Source organism: Triplophysa dalaica, chromosome 21, assembly GCF_015846415.1.
Source record: "Triplophysa dalaica isolate WHDGS20190420 chromosome 21, ASM1584641v1, whole genome shotgun sequence".
NCBI classification, from domain to species: domain Eukaryota; kingdom Metazoa; phylum Chordata; class Actinopteri; order Cypriniformes; family Nemacheilidae; genus Triplophysa; species Triplophysa dalaica.
In genome coordinates, this window is record NC_079562.1 from 3,942,951 (window position 1) to 3,970,539 (window position 27,589).

Genomic DNA, 27,589 nt, shown 5'->3' on the forward strand with positions numbered 1-27,589 from the left:
TAAAAATAAACTACTAAATACTAAATAGAATCTTCACAAATTTTAACCATCACTATATATATGTATACAGTATATGTATAGTGCATATATAGGGACAACAGTAACATGAAAATACTTTTGACACAGCAAAATATTTTTTAACAACTGGGTCAAAAACCTCTCTAGCTTTTATAACGTTTTCCATTAATAACAATTTGTTGAATACAAATACTGTTTCCAAATCTTAAAGGGGTAATTCGCCGGAAACACGTGTTTTTCTTTGTCTTTGGTGTTTTATAAGTTGCCCATGGATGTATTAGAAAGGTAAAATTTCAAAAATGTAAGTGTCGGAACAAAATATGTATTTTATCTAGAAGCGAATACCATACCCCGGCGTATCTACGTCACTTCGTAACACGATTTGACTAAGACCAATATTGTAAAATATCAGCTCAACCCAAGTCATGGTACAGTTCATGTCAGGTTTAATTATTGATAGGACATATGCTGTTTAATTGTGATTTTTGCCAGCGATTTAAAATAATATATCTTGCCCTATTAAAGTAGGTAGGACAGCGGACTTGCTATTAGGCTTGTTCGACTCATGTGGCACAAGATCACATTTGCCATTAAAGGACGGCAAGAGTAAAACAAGACCACCAGCCTAAGTCAGGCACTTTAGTTGCTCAAAATCGGCTGCGAAAGCCTTGATGAGTGATGACGACACATTTTATTCTCGGTAGCCAGAATGTTTCCTCTCCTTTTGCATGAAACATTCAACAAATGTAAAATGCAGATGTTTTAACATATTCAAGGGATCTTTTCATTTGACATATTTATGGAAGTGATGAGATTCAGCCGAAATGTTAAGCCGTTGCATGCAGCGCACGTCATGTTTAGCCTGCTGGACCTGAAAGAATGCAACAATATCTCACCAACCCAAATCTCTCTGCGTTCGTTTTCTCCCCCTCCTTCAATGCTCACAAGAGATTTCCTTCAATCAAAACACATTCTCTCCAGCATCTGATATGTTATTGGATTCTGAAGGTACGGTAAAAGATCAACTGTGAGATTTGATGTTGCTTACAGCTTCTGAAAAAATGGACAGAAACTGGAAGGAAATGTTCTTGCCAAGCTACAATCTGCTCATAATCAGAAATATTCATCTAAACTGGAAAACAGGAGTTAACTGAAATTGAAGCTTCATAAGAAGGAAGTGTTTTATTTTTAGAACGATCAAAAGTGCATTATGTCAAGTTTATGTCAGGCTGTAACATTTAGAAAACTGATATTGTAACAAAAAGAAGTGCTTCACTTATGTCTGTTATTCATTCCCAATCATTGCTAATAAAGTTCAAAATCTCTATTCCGCTAAGAATTGACGTCACTGAGCTCATGCTTTATATAATGGAAATTCTTAAAGCTTCAGAACCAGTAGTCCCCCTGAAACTCTTTCAGCTGAGCTTCAGTTTGATGCACAACAAGAGCCCTTACATCCTTCTCCAAACCCACAGGGGTCAGGTGTGTTTTGTGAGCAGTGATCGACAGGTGGCAGCGCATCCAACTCCCCATATTAAATATGGATGTGAATGTCGAGAGTGAAACATGTTTTGTGATATTGCATTAAACCATCACATGAGCAAGAGTCCTGCTGTTGTTTTCCCAGAAACTATAGGCTGTGTGTTGCGGGGATGACATTGGTATTACCTAGTGTTTAAATTGAGGAACCAGTGACTTTTATTTGATTATTATTCACATTTATGAAAAAATATCTATGGTGATGGTAAACATCACAATTTTATTATAAGATTGCAGGATTGACTCTGTGATCTGCTGTACTGTAATTCTCTTCATTTCTTTGTTCCCAGGTTTGGTATGGGGAAATGAGCCCACATTTTCCATAGATATATGCATATGGTCTATAATCAAATAAAAACAAAGGAATACAATTCAATACTATCCTAGTCTCTTAAATAAAGTATACCTACCAGTATTCTTAATATCGGAGCACTGCTGAGTTCTGACTGAAGTACAGAATAGGCTTAGAAGTCATTCGATCATTTTCAGTGTTCCCAAACATTCTGGCATAAATCATTTTTGTTATCATTGTTCCCTTTACTTCCCTTGAATTTTCAATTCACTTATGTTGATTTACATGATTTTTATATTTGAAAACATTATTTTGTACGGTATGTCAAAATGGCACTTGCTAAACAATGGTAACTACAAAACGTTAAAACACATAACAAACTCTAAATCTCAAAGATAAATGAACATTAAACACTAACAAGTGTTTTTTTCTTTACTGAAAACACATAAAACAACACTTACTTCAGACAATTACTTTAAAATGCAGCCTTATGCAAAGCATGCATGGAAATCCTCTTCCCAGCTTTAACAATTACAGTATGTGAACACAGAACAAATCATTCATGTAGTGCCACCTTGAACAAATTAAGTTAGATAACTGAACATAAAAAGTCATGTTGCACAATTTGTTTTAATTGTGTTGAATAAACCTGTTTAAATTGAGTAAATTGGACAAAGTAGCAAAATTCTTTTTTTCAGAGTATATAGCAAAAGTCTGCACACCAAATTTAGCCTCTTTATTTGTCATTTTAAAGAGCAGAGTAATCAGAGAACACATGAAACATATTGTACACTATAACTGCTTGTTTGTATGGGATCTAGTTAATTTAGGGGGTAAATGAAAAATCTATTTTGTTTTAAATTCTACATCTACAGTTCAAAAGTATATGTCACTTCTTTAATATTTTCTCATGATCTTAAAAATCTTGTATGCTTCAAGATTTGAAAATGTTTTAGATATCTTTTTGTATAAAAAAATATGATTATGCCAACAACATATTAAAATATTTAACTGTGAATTTAGTTTTTGTAAATGAGCGAAAGTTTTTGAAATGAATGAAAAAAAAGCAGTCCATAAGAACTCAGAATAGAATAACTGGGAGCTCCTTCAATATTGTTTAAAAAGCATCTCATTTCTGAATTTGTCCATGGATACGTCCCCCCCAGATATAGTGCACATGTCTATATGTTAATTGATAGAACGTTATATGCTATACATTTTAATCTATAACAGACTGAAACCTATGAATGGATGAATGAATAATGAATACATTAAAGCGACATGTTTTGAGATCTGCAATATATAATGTGCTCTTTGATATAGTTTGACAGAACCATATCTCCTTCATGTCTTTATTGAATCCTGCTTTCTCAGATTTTACAACGACTATAACTTGATTGCATTAATATTAAAAACATCCCTGTGATTTCTCACTATTCCATGTGTTTAACACCCCCACAAGCAAATACGTTTAAATAAATCTAATATTCCAACACAAAACACAGTTAAGTTGAGAGATTCGCCCATTTTGGCCACTCTGACCTGCTATTTGTCTCAGATGTAGCAATTCAGTGTTGATTTCCCATCACTGAGGCTCTTCATCACATACTGATGGAGGTGCTAATGACCCCCCGGATGCTGATAAATCTCAGTATGTGATGAGTTCTAATGGCTTATTTCATCTGCAGTCATGAGCGCCAGCCAAATGCTTAAAGATGCAGGATTTAACGGAGAAGCAAGCCCCCTATCTGCATGATGTTTCAAAGTTACTGACGTATTTTAGGATCTATTTCTCTGCATTGATGCACATGTGTGTCATCTCTGTGCCCTCAGAATCAAAGATGAGGCCTTTTGAAAAAATAAATAAGAATAAATATTAGTCCATACCATTTTATGCCATCTACACCATTATGTTCCTAAAAGTATTTATTTGTTTTTTTTTTGTTTGATTATTTCTCTTTCATTTGGATATACATTTAAAAAATGTTAGTCTTTCTCTTGTAGAGGGTGCATTTTAAATACATTGGCGTCACCAAAGCTTTGTCCAATGGCCTTTACAAATGGATGAGCTCTTGGATATGCCCCGCACAAAATTTCTGTTTCAACCTCAAACTCAATAAGTGAAATTTGGTATGTATCTTTCAATATCCCTCGTGAAATATTGAGATTGATCTTGGTCTTTCGATTTAATTCCAATAGAGCATTTACTGGCATCATGGGAGTCAAAGTTCAGTTGGTCATGAGATTTTAGACACTTGTCTACTCTATATTTTGATTTTTAGGTATGGGAAGAAGCAGTTCAATCAATTCTGCAATTCAAACGCATGTCTTATTAAAATCTGGACGTGAGTAAAATCACACAAGAGATGAGATGTCAATCCACACCACAACAGTGCTTGTCAATCAGATTTACCATGTTGTAATAATGCATTGAGCACACTATAGTACTATCTAAATCAGAGTATGACTTTTACCTGTGTAACTTTAGTTTGAAGCAGTAATGAGTCAGTCAGAGCAGCATCCCCAAGGACAATAACCCAAAAGTCTTCAAACTCTACCGCTCACTTCTCCTGCCTGCCCCGCAGCCTCTCTCTCTCTTTCCCTTATGTCTTTCTCTTTCTCTCATGTTTTTTGAGCAGTCTCATCGATCAGCCTTTCCCATGCAAGCTGTGTCAATCTATCACCCTTGCTGATTTAATCTGAGTTAGTTTCAGTCCTATTCAATTAAAATTCATTGGGACAAGTAAAGAGAAGGCAAAGCTGTCTGACATTAATGACTCTAAAATAATGACACTAAATCATCCAAACCCTGAGCTGCATAGACAGCATTTTTAATCATACTGTATGCTTCCATCTTTGAAGGCCAGAGATAGAATGCATTGCAATAAACTCATGCGGGACGAGTCAACAGATGTAACTAAGAACAATTTCAGGTTTACCAATGATCAGGAAAACTACGTGCATTTACACAACAGTTGTAAGTGCTAAAATGTTTGACCATGAATTGTGAGAGCGCTTTAACATGACAACGACACTTCTTTACAAAGACCCTACACATGGACGGGGTGACCATTTTTTATGCTGCGCATTTTATAGTGTTTATATTTATGCTAATGAAATTCAAAGCATGTTGACATTACATTTCATTTATTCAGTAACAGATGCTGGTGAGGAAGGCTATGTATCTAAAGCATTTGAGTAATTCAAATAATAATACAATTGTTTGCATTCACATTTGTGTCCACTATAGGCTAATTGTAGAGATTTATAAATCAGAAATCGATGTGCAATTTCAAATAGGATGTTGTCTTAAATAGCCAGCTGTTGTTCACAACAGATAAAAGGTAAACTCACAAGAGCGTAGGTATGTTATTTGTATGTTGGTATCTCAGTAATTGCACGTGTGTCTGTGTGTGTGTGTGTGCGTGTGTGTTATATAACAGAGCATACAGATCTAAGCTGTAAGAACATGATGAAAAGGGTTGGAGGCTGCAGGTTGAGACTACAGCAAGATCGGCCTCCGTCTACTCGCTCTTCATCTCTGCTCAACCAATCTCTCTCTCTCTTACACGCACATACACACACACTATGAGGTCATCTCTGCACGGTGCTGGAATTAAATCAAATGGCTTTTTTGGGTGGGGGTTGGTCTCGCAATATTCAATTTATACAAATACACAATCTATTTGATCATAATATTCATTACTATATACTTTTTATTAATAACAGGCTTACATAAAAGAACGGCTATCTTTTACTGTATTTTGGATTAATGCAGGCTTGGTGAACAGAAAATGACTTTTGAACAGTAGTGTACGTCCAACAGAATAATTCTAGCATTACCAATGCAGTATTAACCATTTTCACTAAAAACAACTGGATGATTGACACTTTGTGATAATAATGTTGGTTCCAGAAGACTTGTTTAAATGCAAGAAAGTTTATTATATTTTATTAGATATTACAAATGAAACCTCTCTTCCAAAACCCATTTAACGCCAAATTTTGCCATTTTGCTGTGTACTAAACCTATTCACTGCTCCATCAATGTTTCATACCAAATCGCTATATTTCCTTGTTTAAAATGTTCTGCAAGATGCAGTTTTTTTCCAAAACGCTATAAGTGCCGAACCTGTTTTTAGCCCAATTGCGATATGTCCTCTCCACCAATCAGAATTCTCTTGTTAGTGGAATTTGTATGTGTGTTATTTTTAAATTTGTTGTATGTGGTGGAAAATATTGAAACATGAAATTGAAAATATTTATTTTATTTTACTATTTAGTTTGTTACTATTTATTTTATATGGCTGTTATTTATTTCATGCATTTGCATTTATTTGATTTTATATTAATGTATAGTATGAGTCTTTGATGTCATATGTTGCATGTTCTCTTGTTTGTTAAACCAAAACATTTTCGAAAAAAATTATGGATTTGTAGCGTTTTGAAAAAAAAAACTTTGAATTTATAATCGACAATATTGTTGTTTAATTTAACAATCATTGTTTAACATGTTCAGACTGAGCCAACAAACCATTTTAACAGGATAAATTGAATATTAACATAATCTATGGGTCTAGGTTAAGAGATGTCATTTTCATGAAAATTATTAAAATGGATTTAAAGCGTTTTGGAAAAGAGCTCTTCATAAATAAATTGTGACAAGACCTGTCAGTCTGTGCGTTAGTGTTGTGGGGATTTTTCAACGATTTCAGTTCAGTTTACATAGTTACGTCCAGTAGGTGGCAGCAGAGGACTGTTATGAGTTAGTATGTCAGTCAACAGACTATTCTGCCATTTCAGTCCAAAAGTCTGCTTTGTTCAGCAACTAACTATAGCTATCAATATGTCAATCATAGCTATTTCAAGAGTGAATACCGCATCTATATGCGGATGTAATTCCTGAAACTTTGCAGCACACATGTGGCCGTTGGTTTTAGCAGAATGAAAAACAAGTTTTATACAATTCTGAATGGATTATATATACCACAGAAACCTCACAACGAGCACTCACTTTATAATTACTAAAAAGCTGTCACTCATCTTCATCGAGATCTCTGGCACCTTAGGACCGACCTAATAATAATTTACGCAAGGAATACAAAAGCCCCGACATGGAGTTTATATATATATAATGGAAATCTATAGAGAACATAATCAATCAAAAAATGTAAAAGCTTCCGGGAGGTTTATTCTTCTTCATTTTTTAGCTGAAGTAAGCGTCACCGGAGCGCACCGGCGGCACCAGGGGGGTCTTGGGGGGTTTTGACCCCCCACCGCCTCCGTGATTAAAAAATATTTAATATATATTAAAATATATATATCCGGGATAAAGATTTAACAATGGCCCTCTTCAAACTACGCAGAACAATAATAATTCATAATTTATTCGACATATAAAAAAATATAAACTATCACTGCGAAGAATCACTGCGACGCCCCATGAACGTTGCTGCCGCTGCGCCTTGCGTCATTGCGTTCAAGGCGCTGCCGCTAGCCCGCAAGTGCTGCAACGCACTTTATATCTTTAAGCTAAAAATGGATCGCTTCGTCATACCTAAAAACAAATTGACAGCACACGGAAATAGGACTGAAAATATACCTCTTGCACTGGAGGGCGAGCCCTGCTTGATCGTAGAATTAGAAATAGAGGACACCGAGGAATTAGAGCAGTGGTTCTCAACTCTGGCCCGCGAGATCCATTTTCCTGCCGAGTTTAGCCCGAACTCTGATATAAAACACCTGAACAAGCTAATCAGCGTCTTTAGGAATAGACGCGTTCAACTTAATGCGGCGCTGCGTAAATCTATCAGCGTATGACATTTGAGTACCGCGAGAGCAATTCAAGTGCAGATTGTTCTGTACGGATTTGTATCGCTCTCGCGGTACTTTAATGCGATATGCCAAACAATCTGTGCAGCCCTACATTAAGTGGTTAAACTCTGCAGGAAAATGGATCTCGCGGGCCAGAGTTAAGAACCACTGAATTAGAGGAGGAGGAGGTGGGACCGGAGCAACTCGCATATGGAAGCATATGTGTTGCAAAATTCAATTTGAAATGTAATATGCAAAATGGCAATGCAGTATGTAAATTGACAATGCAATTGTGTATCTAAATATACATTTCAAATAACGTATGTGCAACATTAAATGCAAAATGAAAATAAAAATTCAATTATATCAATTACATTTGGGAGTTCCTACAGGGGTTTTATGATTACAAATGTAATTGATATAATTGAATTTTTATTTTCATTTTGCATTTAATGTTGCACATACGTTATTTGAAATGGAAAGGATTTAACCGGGGATTTAAGCCATAGCCCAGACGAGAAACCAGGACAGCCTAAATTAAAATCATAACAGTGTCGTTCTTTTGGATCGCAGGGGCAGCTAGCATCCAAGGGTTTTAGTTACTCGTTACTCAAAAGACGCGGCTTTTTGTTTTGCCTGTCGTCATTTTTTTCACAGTGTGCATGGATCTGGTTTTATTTGTTTAGTAGCAGTAATATGCAGTTATTAGCCATGTCCACTGTATTTTTTTGGGTTTTCATGAGACCCCCCTTGAAATGACCAGGACCCCCCATTGCCCCCCCAATCAAAAGTGTCTGGAGCCGCCACTGCCGGAGCGACACCAATCAAGCAATTATGTCAACGATGTCCTGCGCTTAGCGGTCTTTAGAAGCGGTCTTTACATGACAACTAGCCCATAAACAAACTTAATATACATCATTGTAAATAATTAATTCTCGAAATTTACCATATCCATTCCATTCCATTTTCTACCGCTTATCCGAACTACCTCGGGTCACGGGGAGCCTGCGCCTATCTCAGGAGTCATCGGGCATCAAGGCAGGATACACCCTGGATGGAGTGATTTACCATATCCATTACATTAATTTAATCACATTTGTCTGTATTATTTTTTACTCAAATAGAAATATCTGAAATATCTAATGCCTTATGGGGGGTCCCGGAGCCCCCATTAAATTCCTCTACTGTCTCTTAGACTGCACCAATCAAAAACTGCATCTTCTGGTGATTTACAATACATTTCTTATTTACATCTAGTAACAGAGGAAGTGAACGAGCGACACGACAATAAAAAACCCTGTTTGTTTCACTGACGTTTTACTTGTGTTGACTTGTGCTGTTTGAATGTAACTTACTGTCTTGGAGTTCTTTTGTAGAGCTTGTCGGCTTGGCAACAGCGATCTGTCTCTCACATTCCTTTCACACCCCCATGAGACACATAGGCTGTCAGCCGACAGATATTTGTAATGATAGAGATATTGTTAACAGGTGATCTATAGCATATAATTTAGGTTTATATACATGAACATGTTGCAGTCATATGGTCTTCAAACTCAATTCCGATACATGCAGATGGTCAATCGTGAATATAAAGCATTAACTAAAATACACTGCAATAGAATAATTTGGTTACACGTTTATAAAATGGAAGAACCACGTTGCATTTGAATAAAACATTTTACAGCGCAGACTTATTTAAATGAGTCACAAGTGTATTTTTCCCCATTTTACTGCATGCGAGTGAGGTTCAATGATGAAGACTTTTACTGCCCCCTAGTGTCAGTTTATGGGAGCCCGCAACTATAAAACCTGAGATTCTCCAGGCCATGACATTACGATATTATATTATAATCTGTTGCATTGCATTAATATCTATTAGATGACCCTTCTTCCTATAGAAGATGGAATGGAAGATAGATTTATGAGAAATGAGTTTAATGAAAGTCAAATACACGAATAAACAAAACTGTATTTGATTTAGTTGATTTGAAACGAATATAGATTTACATGTTTGTCATTTCTGATATGCATGTCATTTTGTACCAAGAAGCCACTGCATTCAATAAGTTATTCGTTTCTTTCATCAAAAATGAAACATGAAAATTAAATATAACCACAGATGATGTAAACAAACAGCAAGATAATAACGTCAACCTGAAATCAGATTTTATTCAGTGATGTGCGTCACAAACAGTCATTTCTACAGTTCCCATTATTGAATCACAATAACCTGTCAATGATACATTCAGTTCAACACCTTCTAAAATATTACTAATCTTTGACTTTGTGAATTCAATCTTTAACATTTCTTTGTCTGTACAAACAACTCATGTAATAACAAACCATATACCAAGTAAAGGGTCAATGATTACGATGTACCTTCACAAAGCAGCGGTGCAGAACAAGATTTATATAATTACAGAAAATTGTATTAAAAAAAAAGAATTGTTTCATAAATTATATATAAATCCTCTACTACTCAAGTATATCCTAAAACAGACAGTGCTTTAAATAAATGCATAAATACTGTTACCTTCATTTCAGTAATACATATGTCTCTTTTTTTTTTACTTAACGGAGTCAAAACTTCAAAAACTTCACTAAAAGCAGTAGAAAATATTACAAGTACAACACCAGACAGTGACTAAGAGCCCGGCTATGAAGAGATATTAAGAGATGAAACAGTATTTGGGTTTCACCAGCTGTGTTTGGCCAGATTAATAACATTTATCTAATGTCTTTTATACAACATCTTTTTTGATCTATATACTCTGATAGTGTCCACACGGGTTGTGTGACATTCTGACGAATAATATTTGGAATGAAAAATGGAAAAAAACAGAATGAATAAGTGCACAGCAAGTACATAGTGTGGCGTACTATACTGTATATACTACCTCCTATAAATGAAGAGTTTGGTTCCAAAATGAGATAACTCAAAACCAAATATAGTATGTGGAAAATGTATATGCATTTTAAACAATAGGAGGAAATAGGGCGGTCACAATATTACGGTATTGGCAATAACTGTGATATTAAAACACCTACACATATGATAATATCGTAAATAATCCAGCACCTGTTTAAAGTTTTGTCTAAAGAGCCACAATTCTTTAGCCATGATAACTGTAAAGTAAAGCATTATTGTCACATGATGTCTATTAATGTCCAGTTACCACATTAGAAATGCCGTTTTGGGCATTAACCAAGTCAAGTAGTAAATAAAGAGATCAGATAAAATAATGTTGCTAATCAGCTAGAGACTGAGCCTGCATCATCGGCGCCTGACGAATCATATTCATCAGCAGAGTCTGTTAGGGCGGGGTAGGGACGTGGCTGGTCCAGGTTAACATACGTTACCTTCAGACTTATATAGTGTTCACCCTCCAAGCTTGACAGAATATTCATCACAGCTGACACTAGTGTGGAGAAGGTGGGTCTCTTCTCAGGGTCTGGGTCCCAACACTGTAACATAATGGTGTACCTGCAGACATAAAAGTGAGGTTAATTTAACACTCAGTGACCTCAAAGTGAGTTTTCTGGGTCCGGAAATCTATATTTAGGTTAGAGTCATAGCACTGTGGTCTGTGCACATGCTCTAGACATACAGTATAAAAGCAGTTGGCTAACTGAGACCCGGGTTTGATTCTGACCTGGGTCATGTCCTAATACAACACTTACTTCCTACTTTTCTGTTAATACTTACTTTCCTATAACAAATAAAGCCAAAAACACACTTAAAATAAGACAATCTCATGTCTGCAATAAGTGTTATATGTCTGGCGAACGTTTATGACCTAATGAGTCAATAATAATTTTAATAATTGAGTTCTCCCACGTGCCTTGAGAGAGAATCACACAAACACACTTTTCAGCTTTCAGTTATGTTTTCATATTTTCACATCCTTTAACATACTAATAACTTCACTACTAAATATTTATGTTGACTTTTATAATTATTTTTGATCATGCCTGTATAAAGTCATCATCAGAAGGGAAAAAAATGTGGTTCCAGTGGTTCCCGACAGGGGGGCCGGGGCCCCCTGCTGTCTTCTAAGGGGCCCCAACATTATCAAAATGAAATATATATATATATATAATTGAAATATATACAGTATATATTTCTTTTGATTTGGCCACTTTTATAATGAATAAAGGTTTTTCTATTAATTACAAGCTCTAAAATATTTTATAGGGAAAAAAATATGAGTTTTTGTGAGTGGGAGGGGGGCCTCTGAATATTGTTGAAAACAATGGGGGGACTTGAAGTCAAAAAGGTTGAGAACCTCTGCCGTAGTGCTTTTGGGCCATTGGTTGCAATTCGCAACCCCACCACTGATGTCGCCAAATTTCATATACTGGATCTTTAGTCTCAGTTTTCATTTATCAGGTACCACCTCCAAATCATTCTGCAATGTCATTCAGGAAACAACTACACCTACACCTTTAGGTTTTTATCCACTGTGTTAATCTTCTTTTGAGAGTAAACAATGATTAACTTTCTCAATGTTGTTCTTAAAGTGTTGGGAAACGGAAGACATTTACAATAACCTTCTGGTTGATCTTTTCCACAGCTCTGAATGCTGAGTAAGTCTGAACCCATTGAACCTCAGATTGTGGAAAAACACTGTAAACTCATCAACAGAGAGACTCTGAAACGGCCTTTTACAACTACAGATGGAATTTCCCGAAAAGACCAAACCAACCACTGTGTTCTGTTTTAAAGTGATGTATTTAAAACGATGTACAAAAAAAATCAAGGAATAAATAGCACAGAGGAATAACTACAAAAAAAGTTAATTTTAAAACTTACAAGGAATCTGGACAATATTGTGGCTGAGGCAGCCGTCGTCCCTTTAAGAGATAATGCGTGACATCATAAGGGTCAACTTCAGGATAAGGGCTGGCCCCTCTTGTGAGCATCTCCCACATCAGAACCCCAAATGACCACTATAGTAAAAGAAAGAAAAAGCATATGTGAACCCTAACTGTGATTCAGAGCAATCTGAGATTTTATTTCATGTTTATATCTCACCACATCTGACTTGGAGGTGAACTTCTGCGTTTGCAGGCTCTCAATGGCCATCCATTTGACGGGCAATTTAGCTTTCCTGTGATCCTGGACGCTATAGTACTCCTTCTCGAGCACATCTCGTGCCATACCGAAATCTGCCACTTTCACGGTGTACGATTCATCAAGCCTGAACATATTTGTAAATGTCACAACAAAAAAAACATCACTATCGAGATTCAGTACACTACCGTGTTTGAACAGTCATGGCAATAACGTATTTAATAGCATTTCACAGAAAATAAGTGCCGTTTTAGGTAACTTCAACGTTATTAGCATAGCTTTTCTGGAGTTGTAGTCCTATTGAAGGTTCTGTGTTTAAATCAGTGTTAATACTGGATTAGATGTGTCTGTAAACAATGCATCCAAAACTCACATGCAGTTGCGTGCTGCCAGATCTCTGTGTACAAACTTCTTTTGTGCCAGGTACTCCATTCCTTTAGCAACCTGGAGTCCGAAGCCTATTAAATCCTTTACTGTAGGATTCTAATGCAAGATATAAAACAACATATGTAAATAAAAATAGTAGGCAGGGATATCTTGGGTTTTCTAAATTGTATAAGGCAATGTACTGGAAGTGCTGCAAGCTTCTGATTTGATATGATCAACAAATGTAAAACTGTTGTGCAATAAAATATAGTATACATAGTAAATATATTTCAAACGTGTGCTTGAGTTTATACTCCTGTCACTGACCCTATTCTCACAGCGAATAAAATGCCGCAGGTCTCCGTGTTTCATGTAGGGTAAGACCACCAGGGGGAGACCCTCCTCAGGAAGCAGGATACCCAACAGAGAGAGAACATTACTGTGATGAAAACCCTTCATCAGAATCCCCTCTTTCAAAAACTGCTCGACCTCTTCCACATCTGTTATTCCTACCAGAGAGAGAGAGAGAGAGAGAGAGAGAGAGAGAGAGAGAGAGAGAGTGATGTACACTATAGTTGTGCTTGAGACTGGTCTTGGTCTTATCTTGGTATCGTATTAGATTGGTTTAAGATTTTTATACAGCACTACAGACAGTGATATAAAACGCAAATGTCATGTCTGAACTTTTTAGTCAATATAAAGTATAAACCAGCTTACATCTCAAAATGTCACTCATACAGTACGCGGTTAGACAATCATACAACATAGCAGAACAGAAAAGCAGAAAGAGCTTAATATAATTTTCATTTTTGCAATAATGTATGGTATACAATAATACCATATTGCATTGTATTCTTTGTATTCATTGCATTACATACATTTTATAATTTTACTGCTTTCGGTAAAGTTTTTTATGTAAAGCTGCTTTGACATAAAGTAACATTGTAAAAATACTGTAAAAATAAAATATTAATAATATTAATAAAACTGAATAGAATAAGATTTTAATTTAATTTATTGCCAAAAAAGTTTCAATCATTAAATACAACAGCAGTAAAAAATAATTAAGTTATAGTAAAACATGCAAAAATATATAAATGTAAAAATATAAACACAATAATCACCTAAAACTTCAATTTTTTCAACCAACCTAAAGTTGAACAACAAACTGTCTGCATTTTAAAATAAATAAAAAAATTGTTATTGTCTAATATTCAGTCATACTACATTTTTTTCTATATATTTTTCATCTATAGGTAAAAATCGGGCTGTGGTTCTTCGAGTGTAACTGTGTCCTGTTTGAGATACTTTATAACATGTTTATTTAGATGACAGTAATTTTAACATGTCTTTTTGGGTGGGTGCTTGTCGACAAGATGAGCTGCCCAATTTTGAAAGCGTCTCATCCTGAGAAAAAACAACCCTTTTACCAGACAAGCCTGACAGGTTTAACTACTAGTTAGTTGAATGAGTGGGCTGAGCAGATTTTCAGAACAGTGTCTGTTTTGGAGTTACTTACTGTTAAGAGACTTGACAGCACAGTGGATTTCTCTGTTGTTGTGGTCAGTGAAGTAACCATGATAAACTGTGCCAAAGTGGCCTATAAAAAACAAAAACATATTCATTGATCCTGACAACCATCTTCATGACCATCAAGACTTTCTAAAATATGACCTCATCCCATTCCTAACAACTACTGTTATTGTAAACAACACTTAACCCACCCTCACAGTGACCAAATCACAATATTTACATAAAACATATTTGTAGCATCTGTTTTAGTTTCATCTGGTGTGTATTTGGTCATGATCATACCCTTTCCAATGATTTGGTGGTGATGGACCTTAAGCATGGAGGCTGGGATCAGCACATCCTTCACCTCCTCCAGGAGCTTGGGACGGAAGCTGGTGATGCAGATCTTCTCCGGGGGCATGAGAGGGGTCAAGGTCGTGTCCAGCGTGCCTGTGTAAGCCAGGCCGGGAAACGCCACGGCCCCGCTGAGTGCAGTGATGGTTGTTAGAGGAAGTTCTACAAGAACCAAAGGTCAAAATGAAAACGGGTTCTTTGAAAGTTCTTTTTATATTTGTTGCTGCCAGTACCGGTCCTTGATTCTGATTGGCTGAGTTCTAAGCCGTAATAAAACATACCGATTTATACCGGCTTGCATAGCCTTCATATACATTTATTTACTTTATTTTATGAAACCTTGCTACGCATATGGAATAACAGCTTCGCGTCATGCCACAACGCCCTTAGCTGTTTTAAAATGCACTATTACCCACAGCTTCTTGGGGCTTATTGCTTTAGTGTCTCACCGCGTCTGTAGTCTCCCAAAGGACACAAATCCATGCTATTATCACGCGAGCGACTGTGCGCAAAATAAGACAGACGATTCTCTGCCAGGGGAGCTGTGGATTAAAAAAAAAGAGTCACATTGCTTTTTGGTGGCTGGGACTTGTTTATGTATTTTCTTTCACATGCAACTGAGAAATACAACATATTTAATATAAGCTATGGAATTAGAGACAACTCAAATTAAAATTATCCCCAAATCACATTGAAATGTTCTACTTTACCTTTCTTCTGCTTCCTCAGATGTTTCAGAACAATAAAAGCCAGCACTGCACCAGTCACCAGAGCTGCCAGTATGCCAAGCACAATACCAACCATGTAGTGATTACTGACCAAAATCACAGTGCCAACATTGTGGGTGAATCCATTAACTGTCACCTGCGGGGGAAAACATCACATTGAACGTAAGGGCCGACAAGATACAGGCCACAAATTGCTGGGACCATTTAAATAAACTTTTCAAAGTCTCACCTTCACAGGTAAGCCCTCACTTGGGATGGTGAGGTTATTAGGGATCCTGCAGGTGATCTCATTGTCCAGAACTTTAGCACCACAGTCAACATCTCCAACCGTCATGGTGATGGACATGCAGGAACTCACCAGGTTCAGTTTCTGATGCTGCAGTGAGCAAAACAATGAGAAGAAAAATCAAACAGAGCCACGGATCATACCATGGAAGAGATGAAAAAGATAGTTCTTCCAAAATTTCACCATGTCATTCCAAACCTGCATGTCTTTCTTTCTTCAGCAGAACACATGAGAAGATATTTCGAGAAAGGTTTTGGTGGTTTTGTGTCCATTTAATAAAGTCAATGGGGACCAAAGTTGTTTGGTTACTATCATTCTTTAAAATATCTTCTTTTGTGTTTTGCACAAGAAAGAAGGTCATACAAGTCTGGAAACACATGAGAGGAAGTAAATGATGTATTTTTGGGTGAACTATCCCTTTAAAAAATGCATTCATTGAAAGAATCATGTACATACATGTAAGGACACTTCATCAAAGCCAGGGTACAGTTTCAGAATGTGACCCTCCGTCTCAAACGGGATTGGCCGGCCGTATGGGTGGTAGGAGAAGTCTTGTTTCCACAGACCGAGCACCCCGTCCATGTCAAATAACAGCTCCCCCTCCTCGGTCTCGTCACGATGGAAAACGGGGGTGATACATTCCATACGTGTGGGCATGGCTTTACCTCTGCACTCCTTTACAAAACAGTGTGAGACAAATGCGTTGCATCAACTTTATGGACGAATCATGCTCACAAATCTGTATCTGCCATTCACAAGATCAAATGAAACTCTGAAGCAGTCCCATAATGACAGCACTGCTATGTAAAGGAGAAACATTTTGAAAATATAGCTTTAAAATCTATAATTTGTTATGGTCAGATTAAGTGGGGTTACCCAAACTTAAGTATGTTAAATATATGTTTATCGTCATATATGAGGAGCAAAGGTTTACAATTCATACAGTTGAAACAGGTTTGAGGTGAGATTCTTTGGGTTTAAAATGAATGACAGTTCTGTAGACCGAGTCCAGATTTTGGCCTTTAATGATGATTCTAGACCCACTGCAAGACAGCAAAAGAAAAACAATGATATTAGATGTTCAATAGCTGTATAAATCTGTTCTCTAAAAGGGCAAAGAAAGCAAGACTGTACGCATACCTGTCAAAGCTGCAGTCAGGCAGAACCGAGAGAATCTCAGGCGTCTTCTTGTATCGGAAGACTTTAGTGGTCATGACACGAGACTTATCGATGTAGATGCGGAGCACCACATCTTTTACCTCCCTTACAGGTCGAGAAAGGCACACGATGGAGGACAGATTACCTCTGATCACAGATACACTGTTGGGAAACGTGAGCAAACGTGCACAAACATAAATATGCATGTACAAAAATATTTCCAAACACGGTGGAACTGGATAACGGATACACACACACACCTTTGGATTGGACATGTTTCCCCATCGAGAGTAACTTTCCTGTTCTTTCCAGATGCCAGGTAAGGTCCTGTGATGGTGATGAGGGTTCCTCCATTCACAGGCCCATAGTCAGGCTGAACCTCGGTGATGTTCGGAACCTTATAAACAGATAAAAAGTGTGAATTAAAAATGAATGTTGCCCACTCTGCAAAACACACTTTTGTTAATAAATTAATTTTTCGAAATCTTTTTGTTCATGTATTACCACAAAGGTGAATCCAGGCATCTCTGCGCTTCCTTCAATAGAGTACCGCCCTTCCACTCGACCTTCATGCACTCTCGCTGTGACGTTCAGGGGTTTAAAAAGCATCTCTGACACCCCAGAACGGATCTTACAAACTAAGCTGGGCAGAAATATGACAGGAATTTTGATAAGCAATTGATATGAAATTCTTCCTTGGATGAAAACTGCATCTTTGCAGCTGTATGACCCCAAAGCAACTGCAACTACATGGAGTAATTTTAAGTATGTTTAGAGAAGAGCATGAAATTGATAATACAGACTGGGTGCTGTTGCTCTTGTGAGACTGGACCGCACATGCCGTCTCGCCCAGTTTTACATCATGGGTTCTGGTTGTGATGACAGGTCTCATGGGTGACTGAAACTCCCACCCGCACAAAGTCAGCTCACTCTGACCATCAGGGGGCGCTGTCTTAGGGAAAAACTACATAAAACGAAAAAAGTTCGCCAAATGCTTTCGATCTAAATGCTTCGATAAAAAAGGTCACAAGTTAGTCTGCTGGCGTAAAGTGTATCATTGTCAACAACAACAAAAAACTACACAGAGTTAGATATACTATGTTTATAATTAAATTATTCTCACAGCTAAATTACACAGCGCTTCCTTTGATGTGTAATGTCAAACATTAAAGCTGTGTGTGTTTAATGAAGTTGGTCATATCTCACCTCTGTGATGCCTGGTGGACATGAGTCATTTCCCCAGTGTGTCTGGCACTCAGACACCCAAGTACACTGATCGCCACACCAGCCGCACCCCATGAACTTTGGCGCAGTCAGACACATGGCACACGTCAGGAAGTGACGACAGCCTGGTCCTCTCTGAGGGACCTGAATCATCTGTCCATTGTAAATATATAACCTTTATTATGTATTAAATAATGGTTGTGTTTTAGAATATGAAGAGTTCTTTTCCAAAACGCATTAAACGCCTATTTTCCTTGTTAAAAATGTTCTGCAAGATGCAGTTTTTTTCCAAAACGCTATAAGTGCCGAACCTGTTTTTAGCCCAATTGCGATATGTCCTCTCGACCAATCAGAATTCGCTCGTTAGTGGTATTTGTATGTGTGTTATTTTTAAATTTGTTGTATGTGGTGGAAAATATTGAAACATGAAATTGAAAATATTTATTTTATTTTACTATTTAGTTTGTTACTATATATTTTATTTAGCTGTTATTTATTTCATGCATTTGCATTTATTTGATTTATATTAATTTATAGTATGAGTCCCTGATGTCATATGTTTCATGTTCTTCTTTTTTTTTGTTTTTAAAAAGAAATAAACCAACATTTTTTTGAAAAAAAATAATGGATTTGTAGCGTTTGGAAAAAAATAAATAAACTTTGAATTTATGATTGACAGAATTGTTGTTTCATTTAACAATCATTGTTTAACATGTTCAGACTGAGCCAACAAACCATTTCAACAGGATAAATTGAATATTAACATAATCTATGGGTCTAGGTAAAGAGATGTCATTTTCATGAAAACTATTAAATTGGATTTATAGCGTTTTGGAAAAGAGCTCTTCATATGATCATTGCATACTACACAGTGCTGTATATAAAATATACAACATACTGTGATAAAGGTTTCAACCGGTACTGTATTGTTGCCTTGTCACATGATAGACCCCACATTTTTTAGAGACACCCATTTACAGTGTAGTAACATTGTAAATGTATGCGTCTCTAAAAATTGTCAGGTTGTTTTAACTTTGGTGGGGTAAGATATGGACAATCCAACCATTGCTTGCCTAAAAAATCTGTAAACTGCATTTGTTGAAAACATGGGTTGAAACAACCCAATGTTATTTTTGATAAATTCAGAGTGTAGTTTTCTATAAAATACAATTTTAGTCTAATTATGTGTAAAATGCCCCAACATTTATCAACAATGACTTATGCTTCTGGTTTACTGGTCATACTGGAACATCAACTTGAGCATGTTGCATTGTGGGATACAACACTTGTATGCTCCACTGGATATCGCCTATTTTAAGTAAAAAAGCTTAAATAAAGTAAATAACTTACTTTGAAATAAAAACATACAGCAATTGTAAGCAACAGTAGAAAAAGTTTGGTATTATGCTATTCTGAGAATAGCCCTGTATCTGCTTACAGAATGTGCAAAAGAAAAGAAAGAAGTACCTTATCTCCAACTACAAACAGCAGATGTTCAGGAGAGAGAACCGCTGCGGTGGATGACACCTTCTGGTTCTCCACAAGAGTGTAATTGGCAAAGATGACGGGGCTGGTCCTTCTCAAGACAAGCTTTTTAATGTGAAAACAACAAAAGATCAAATCTACAATACATGCACACTTTCTGTTGATATAGAAATCAGCACGACCAGTGAATGTCTTAATGATACCTGCAGTAATCTCCCATCTGATGTGCCGATATGAGCCACAGTCTTGTTCTCGATGCTGGTGACCAGCAGTGAGGTGAGCAGAATGCCTATCATCTCTCTGTTGAAGAGATCGACTCTGTAGTACGGTTGAGAAACAAGGGTGGGCTGATCCCTGCAGGTCAGATTGTGCTCCATACTCTGATCACAAATACAGAATCATCAGGACTTGATAAGCAAAACATTTTTATTACACATGTTTATTTCCATCTATTAGTTTTAATTATAACATAAATAAATTGATTAATTTCTGTGCCATCCAAAATAACTGTTCCTCATGTGGAGTGACTTATAACAATTTATTTCTGAAAATGATTCTACAGTTGTTGATGCTTAAAAGGTGGCTACAACTTTGCCAAGCTTGTACTCATTTCCTGTAAAACTGTGAAAAATCATCCAAAGTAAATCATGGTATTTGTGTGTCTAATCTGTTGAATCTCAAAAATTGCACCCTCATTTTCTCCTTTCCAGTCATTTCCTATAAACACTGACCTAACGGAAAATCCTTCTCTCTCAACATAAACACACACACCCTCCTGTACACAGCAGTTTTATATCACCGAGCAATCACACCTACACAGATTTCTGGACAGCACTATGTGGTTCATAAGAGGATGAATGTGGACTTGTGATGAGATATGCTGTCGTGCATCCAAATTTCTTATCAACATTTCTAGCAGATGTTTTAAAGAAATTACAGAAATATAAAACCCCGGTGATACAAGCGTTTTGAAGGAGTTGATTTTTTAACAAATATCTTTCCATCATGCCATGTGGAATGGATCATTTATTTCAGATAACATTAACGATAGTTTTAGAAAGCACTTTGACCCCGAACTTAACATTTACACTTACCAAAGTATTATATGTGTATGGGAGTTCCCTGAACTTGAACCCGTGACCTTTGCGTTGCTTAAACAATGATATACCATGTAAGCTAGAGAAACACATAGTGCTAGCATTCTGAGGCACTCAGGCATAAAGATTCCTTCAAACTTCTTAAAGTGGTTTGGCTGCTGGCAAGAAAAGGCTCTTTTAGACCACTCTGAAATGCAAATGCTTGTTTTGCCATAATTCTTCCATTTAGAAACCTTCATGGGAGTCAACAGAGCTCCAAATAAAAGGAGCCTGACTTTCAATTCTCATGAACTTTCTATAGTTCTTTAAGTTCTAGGGCTGTCAAAGTAATCACGATAAATCGTGTGTTGTTTACATAATAAAAGTCTGTGTATTGTGCATGTTAATTTTATATATATAATAACATAAAAAATGATCAAACATTTATAATTTAAATCATATTTTCAGCAATTTTTCTATACCACAGGAGACAAGTGTTGAATACCACACACTGTTTCACAGACAAGGCTTAAGACTACTCACAGACTAAAATAAATTTTGAGATGTCTTAACTGAAAATAACTTTCACTGACATATCTTGAAATATGTCAGTGCCATTGTTTTGTCTCAGGATAATGCTTTTTTCTAAGGAATTTTAATAAAAGCGACTCAAAAAGCCGAAATTAATTTAGGCATTGTCCTGGCTTAGGCTAAGCCATGTCTATGAAACCGGGCCATATAGTCATTGATTCTCATGTAAATTTACTGACCTCGTGAGGACAGCTTTCACACGGCTGAAAGTGGCAGAGACCTCTGGAAAGCTGCTCCGGCCCAGACTTACAACAATCCTCCACTCCATCATCTATCGCCGTGTTCACGCTATCCATCGGAAAAGCACAAAGTGCCGAATCGTGTTCTGGAACTCCGGAGTCATCGGTCACGGCAAACACACCATACAGAATATCATCCTCTTCCTCAGCACCCAACTCATCAGACAGCTCTCGCCCGGCCTTGCCGAAGTGGGCAGCTTGGACCACGTTGTAGACCACGTCTTTAAAAGGCTTGCTGTCGTTGCTTCTCTTCCTGCGTTTGGGTTCAAAGCGACACTCTAAAACGATCTCCCGGTATCGACGCATCTCCCATTCGTGCCGTGGGAGGCGGCCCAGTCTCGTTTGGTAGGGCGAAAACTCCAGGTCGGTTTTTTCACGTTGTACGGAGAGAAAATAAACAAAGTCTTGTGTGTAGAAGCTGTAGACGTAGGCAATGTTGTACGTCTGCCTTAGACCGGGCAACACCGTCAACCCTCTGACATCGGTGTAGAAACCGTCCTCGGTCGCCAACGGGCGACGTACAGAAATGGACATGCGACCGTATCTCTGAGTCACGCTGTCATTCACTGTCGCCGCGACGAAGAAGTACACCGTTTGGCCTTCTTCTACCATGGAGACCTTTGTGCCCAGAGGACTTGCGATACAATCTGGGCAGAAATCCGGGGAGTTAAACTCCCTCCTGAATAAACACTTGGAGGGCCCTGGAAGCTGTCCATTCTCACGGAGTTGGTGGAAGAAGCAAACGCCATACTGAGAACTTCCACATGAGTACAAGTACATAAGAAACGTGTCGAGTAACAACACCTCACTGTCTGTGTTCTCGTGTAAGGGATCTCGTTCAATATCACATAAATTGCATATCTGGCACTCTGGGCTTCCCACAGGCCCCGTACGGAGAGCCCACAGCTTACCCAGAGTGCCGTTTACCGCCTCAATGATGTTCTCTGAGGCAACGTACACCTCTTGGAAGAGGGAATTGGTCACTATGTTCTGGATGGGTTTTCGGGTCTGGAAGTAGGGCATGGGGTACGGTACCGAAAAGTCCACAGCAGTGGGGGTTGTTGGGGGACACGTGTCTAATGCAGAGGACATTAAAGCCTGTATCCAGACACATGTCACCAGATGAGTGGCCCAATGGACCATGTCCACTCAAGGGTGAAACTATGAGGAGTGTGTTGTGGTTACCTCCAAAGCATGTCTATTGATGAAGACATCCCGTGAAGTGGATGAAAGTGCCTGAAAGCAGAGAAACCACTAGAGAAGATTGCTTTAAATATTAATATTTCATTTCACATAAATGCTCCAGCTAATGTCTTCACTTGCCATTTATTATTCTCAAGAGCACAACGGCAGGCCCTAATACATGTTTAAATGTGTTAAGACAAGGTAAGAGAATTATATTTTTGTGAAAGATGGAAATATTAAAAGATAGTTTAACGCAAGGAACAAATAATGTTTTTTAATTGATGTAAAAACGCACATGTCCCAAAGACTATAAAGATTTCTGACATCTGACATTTCACAGGAAGTTTCATGTTTTTTGTCTGTCATGTCTCAGTAATAGAAAGAAAAAGTCATAAAAAAATCGAAACAAATATTCTATATTTTGAAAAAAGCAAGAATACTGAGTTTGCCTGTGTAGTTGTGTGTGTAAATTATTAACAGAGTTCATCACCATGTTCTAGACTAAGGCCTCTCAAATTGTCATTCTTGTCACAACCTTGACGTGCTTTTTTGAGCAAAAGACGTCAATGGACTGTTGTGCTTTTCAGCCAGGCGTCTTTTTAACCAACAAATGAACCGATAACTGCTCAAATGCGTGCCGCAGCATTTCCACTCTGCATCGAATGGATTGTAAGGACTAAATGTACAGAATGTATATATCTTAAAGGAGGCAAAAAAAAACATGGCATCTTTAAAAGCTCATTTATGGAATGTAAGACAAATGCACAGAATATCGCATGAGGTTTATATTTAAACAATGGTCCCTTAAACCAAAGAAGACTTTATAACTAGCCAAAACATGAGTATACATATTAAAACTGACCAGAACATGGTTAATAAATGAAAAATCTTCACTGAGTTTACATGTTGCCATTTTAGCAAGAAAACAAAAAATTCAAGGCGAGTAAAAAATGTAAATAATATATATTATATTATAATCTACATATATTTTAGAATCTATCATATTTTATCTATAGCTACCCGATGTCTGTGTGACTAAACTTTATTAAACATCAAAAGTTTCGCATGTTTGACAAAAGCAGACAAACTAAGAGGTATTATCATCACATAACTTCACAGTGAGATCAACATAATAAATAGATGATCTTGTGCAATACAGGATACTTTGGTTTGGCAATGTCATATTCATTATAAAACTGGTTACATCTTGACCAGCACATGTAAATGTTTGCTGACTGACTCACACACTTTGTAAATCCCAAATGCAAGATAACTGTAAAGATTGATTCACTCTGTTTTATGTGAAGTGTGTTAAAGTTTCATTTGCACAAAACACAAATCTTACAAAATGTCAAAGCATGCAGGCATTGCTTTTTGGAAGGATGGCTGCTTCAGTTTGGGGTGGATTTGGACCACACAATATAATGATGAGGGACAGATGATATGCCCAATAATGTTCATAATATTGCCTATAATATATAATTGTTTAATTCTTATTAAATTTAAATTGTCAGTCATAACTAAAAATAACGTATTGTTTTATTCACCCCTATTAATAATACTATTGTCTGGGTCTAATAATCATTGATAAGTCTGTACAATAATTAAACAAAAGTCTTATGTTTCATTCTAAAAACATTTTAAAACATTAGGATTACAATCCTCATAAATAAAAACTCACTCACCTGTTTTGCTGATGATAAACTCGTGAATTATTAATCTTAGGCTGTAGATATCACTGCATCTCCAACTTTAGTTAAAATAAACATAAAGATACATTCACAAGGAAAAAGCAATTCAACAGTAGAACTCACAAAATCGAATTAAATAAAATATTACCTTTTTGTTTATAAAAACGATAAAATTACGACAACAGTGAAGAATATATGATCAGAAAGTCTCGGGTTGTTGGATGTGCGGTTGATTCGTTTGAGGCAAATTCTGCACTCGCCGGATGTGAGAAGCCCCGCCTACACCCACAACGGCCTATCAGAGATTTACGTCATGATACGTCAGGTTTCTAGTCACATAAATAATTAATATTAATGAGCAACGATTCGCTAAAGGAATAAAAAAATAGGAATTCACAAAATATGCTAATGACTAACTACGTGATTTGGATTTTTTTAGTTCTTTTAGAATTTTTGAAGAGTTTTTGCTTATTCAAAATATTATTAAAACATTTCACAACAAATTGCACATTAATAAATTATAAAATTATAAAAAATAAATAAATTTGCACATGGGCCTATGTTTAGCGTACATACATTTTAACATTTCGTTAAATTGGACAGAAATATCGTGGGGAAGTAAAATCCAGAAACTAAAGGTTGTCCTTTTCTTTTAATTATTAATGTCAGCAAGTTGTGGTGAATATTGTACATATATATATTTCTTGCCCATAAACCACTTTCAGATGTACAGTATGACTTTATTAAATAGCCTATCAGTGTATGCTTTCTTTAAAAGTACAATACGCTGTTTATTTAAGTCATGATTAAAATACTAAATGCATGAATGCATGTTAAATATTCAATGGAAAATCCAAAGTTTTAAAAACAGTTTTGCAAGAACACATTTTCACCTAGGTGACACTTTTTTCTTATGAATCCTCTCTATTTAAATGTATTTTACCCTTTTTCATATGATGTGAGGTAAAGAGGTACAGCCGGTTTTACCTTGGTACTTCATTTGGCTAATAAATCAATGAACAAATAAAAAAAATTCAGTACAAAAAATTATGATAAAAGTCATCATGTCAATTGTAAGCTATTTGCAGTCACTGGAGATGTATTGAGAGTGCACCTTTACATCCAGACCAGAGACCAGTTGCATGCTTAGACTAGTCTTAGATGTTAGTCACCATAAAAGTTATTGGTCATAACTTCTTTAAATCAGTTACATTAAAAGGTAGATTTGGCTAATTGAAATATTAAAATGAACTGATTAGTAACTAATTCCTAGTCTGTGAGAATAGCTGTTAAGACATAGCGGCTACTTTTATGCAACTGGGCCCAGTCACCCAATATATATCACACCACAATATCTCTTGTTGATGTATTAACCATCAAAAACATTACTTTATTTTTAACATTACATTTGGTTATAACCACATGATCAACTTTTCAAACATTTTCTCTGTGGTCTCTGCAAACCAATTCTAGCTGTAATATCCACAAAAAGAAATAAGTCATATCTACACATTTTTTTAATGTTAATCTGATATTTATTTTACATATAATATAATTGTATACTTGATATAACAAAGGTGGTTTAGAAGAGATCTCAGATCATGAGTATGTAAAGAAGTGGTGCGAGTAGCAGCTCCAAACTTTGAGTTATGTCATGGGCATCATTACACAGGTCTCCTGTGCAGCACTGAACACTATGTATAGAAGTTTCTATATAAGTATAGAAATTACTAGTGTCGCAGCTGCTTGCACAACCTTTGTAAGCGATTGTGTCATCTGAGAGAGAAAGGTCAGAGAGTTTGTATCATTAACGTCAGCTCTGTCCATGATATCAGATTTTATGAAGAGGTTTTTGATGACTCACTTGAGAAACTGATGCACTGGTTTTCATCCCCTTCGCAATCCAAAATCTTTTTGCAGTCTGTAACATTGCAGGTGTAGCACCTCTTACCATTATAAGACTGATTTGGCAACATGCCTGTACAGATTTAAAGAGGTTTTATCTCAATTAAATAACATTCAAGTTATGATACCCCATTCACAATACACTATTGTACCATAACAGCTCACATTGTAATGTGGATAAATGTGTGTTGAAAGATGTAAGGAAAATGGGGAACGTCATGGTGTTTGTATTACCAGGTGCATCCTGACTGTTGCATAGATCAGTACTACAACATTGGGGGTTCACGGCCAATTTCACTTCTCCAAGATTCAAGCTTGAATTAACACAGGAGCCAGGACTCATACAAGTCCTATTTGTCAAAATGTTCACGCTATCTGCAATGAACAACATTATACATTGTAAAGATTTACTAGCAACCCACATTAACGTGTAATAAACACTTTAACAACAAAAACTGTAAGAATGTTGACAATCAATTTATTCTTACTTTCATACATGTCGACTGAGCCGCACTTGTAGTCACAGTTAATTTTCAGACTAGTATTTAAGCATTCTGCCAGTGAACTTGCTGTACAGTTATAACAGCTAAGTGTCAGTGCTGAAAGATAAGGAAAATTAAATATAAAACACAAAGACTAAGTAATACATTCCAGTGAATACAAAGACTGAAATGAATCCTGTACTTTACCTTTGGAGCAGAACACGATGATGAGAATCACAGAGATGTACAGTTTCATATTGTAGCCGGTCCAGATGAAGCGCAATTGATGGAGAAGATCTTTTTATACCTGAATAAAGGGGTGGCAACATTTGAGGACCTTTAGATAAAGATCTTTAGATAAGCATGATGACATCATATCCAATTGTTAGTGCCAGTCATTTAGCAGAATTAACATTAGTAGAATGCTGAAGTAAATAAATTATATTTGATCTATATTTACTGATTGGTACTTTACATTCTGTTAAAGTTATGAATGCAACCTCGAAAAAAACATCGTTTATCATTTGCAAATTTTCTCTCACATACAGACCATTTGTTTGTAAATGTTAC

At 36.6% G+C, this 27,589-nt stretch overlaps 2 protein-coding genes across 2 annotated transcripts; both read right to left on the minus strand.

Moving 5' to 3' along the window:
* Positions 1-9,828: 9,828 nt before the first annotated feature.
* mst1rb (macrophage stimulating 1 receptor b) lies at positions 9,829-24,900 on the minus strand. Its single transcript, XM_056735428.1, has 22 exons — positions 24,781-24,900; positions 24,627-24,691; positions 21,697-22,992; positions 20,054-20,230; positions 19,833-19,955; positions 18,348-18,518; positions 17,945-18,105; positions 17,646-17,784; positions 17,402-17,538; positions 17,124-17,303; positions 16,927-17,026; positions 16,440-16,658; positions 15,927-16,073; positions 15,680-15,833; positions 15,419-15,511; positions 14,919-15,131; positions 14,623-14,703; positions 13,431-13,612; positions 13,111-13,220; positions 12,699-12,864; positions 12,477-12,613; positions 9,829-11,147 (listed from the first exon to the last, which is right to left on the minus strand). The coding sequence occupies exons 3-22, from the start codon at positions 22,897-22,899 to the stop codon at positions 10,916-10,918; spliced, it is 4,125 nt and encodes a 1,374-aa protein (XP_056591406.1). The 5' UTR covers positions 22,900-22,992; positions 24,627-24,691; positions 24,781-24,900; the 3' UTR covers positions 9,829-10,915.
* A 1,088-nt stretch (positions 24,901-25,988) lies between these two features.
* LOC130410576 (phospholipase A2 inhibitor gamma subunit B-like) lies at positions 25,989-27,302 on the minus strand. The gene is made up of 5 exons (XM_056735317.1): positions 27,227-27,302; positions 27,026-27,136; positions 26,772-26,912; positions 26,497-26,610; positions 25,989-26,408 (listed from the first exon to the last, which is right to left on the minus strand). Exons 1-5 carry the CDS (start codon positions 27,273-27,275, stop codon positions 26,227-26,229), a joined length of 597 nt encoding a protein of 198 aa, XP_056591295.1. The 5' UTR covers positions 27,276-27,302; the 3' UTR covers positions 25,989-26,226.
* Between the last annotated feature and the right edge of the window lie 287 nt (positions 27,303-27,589).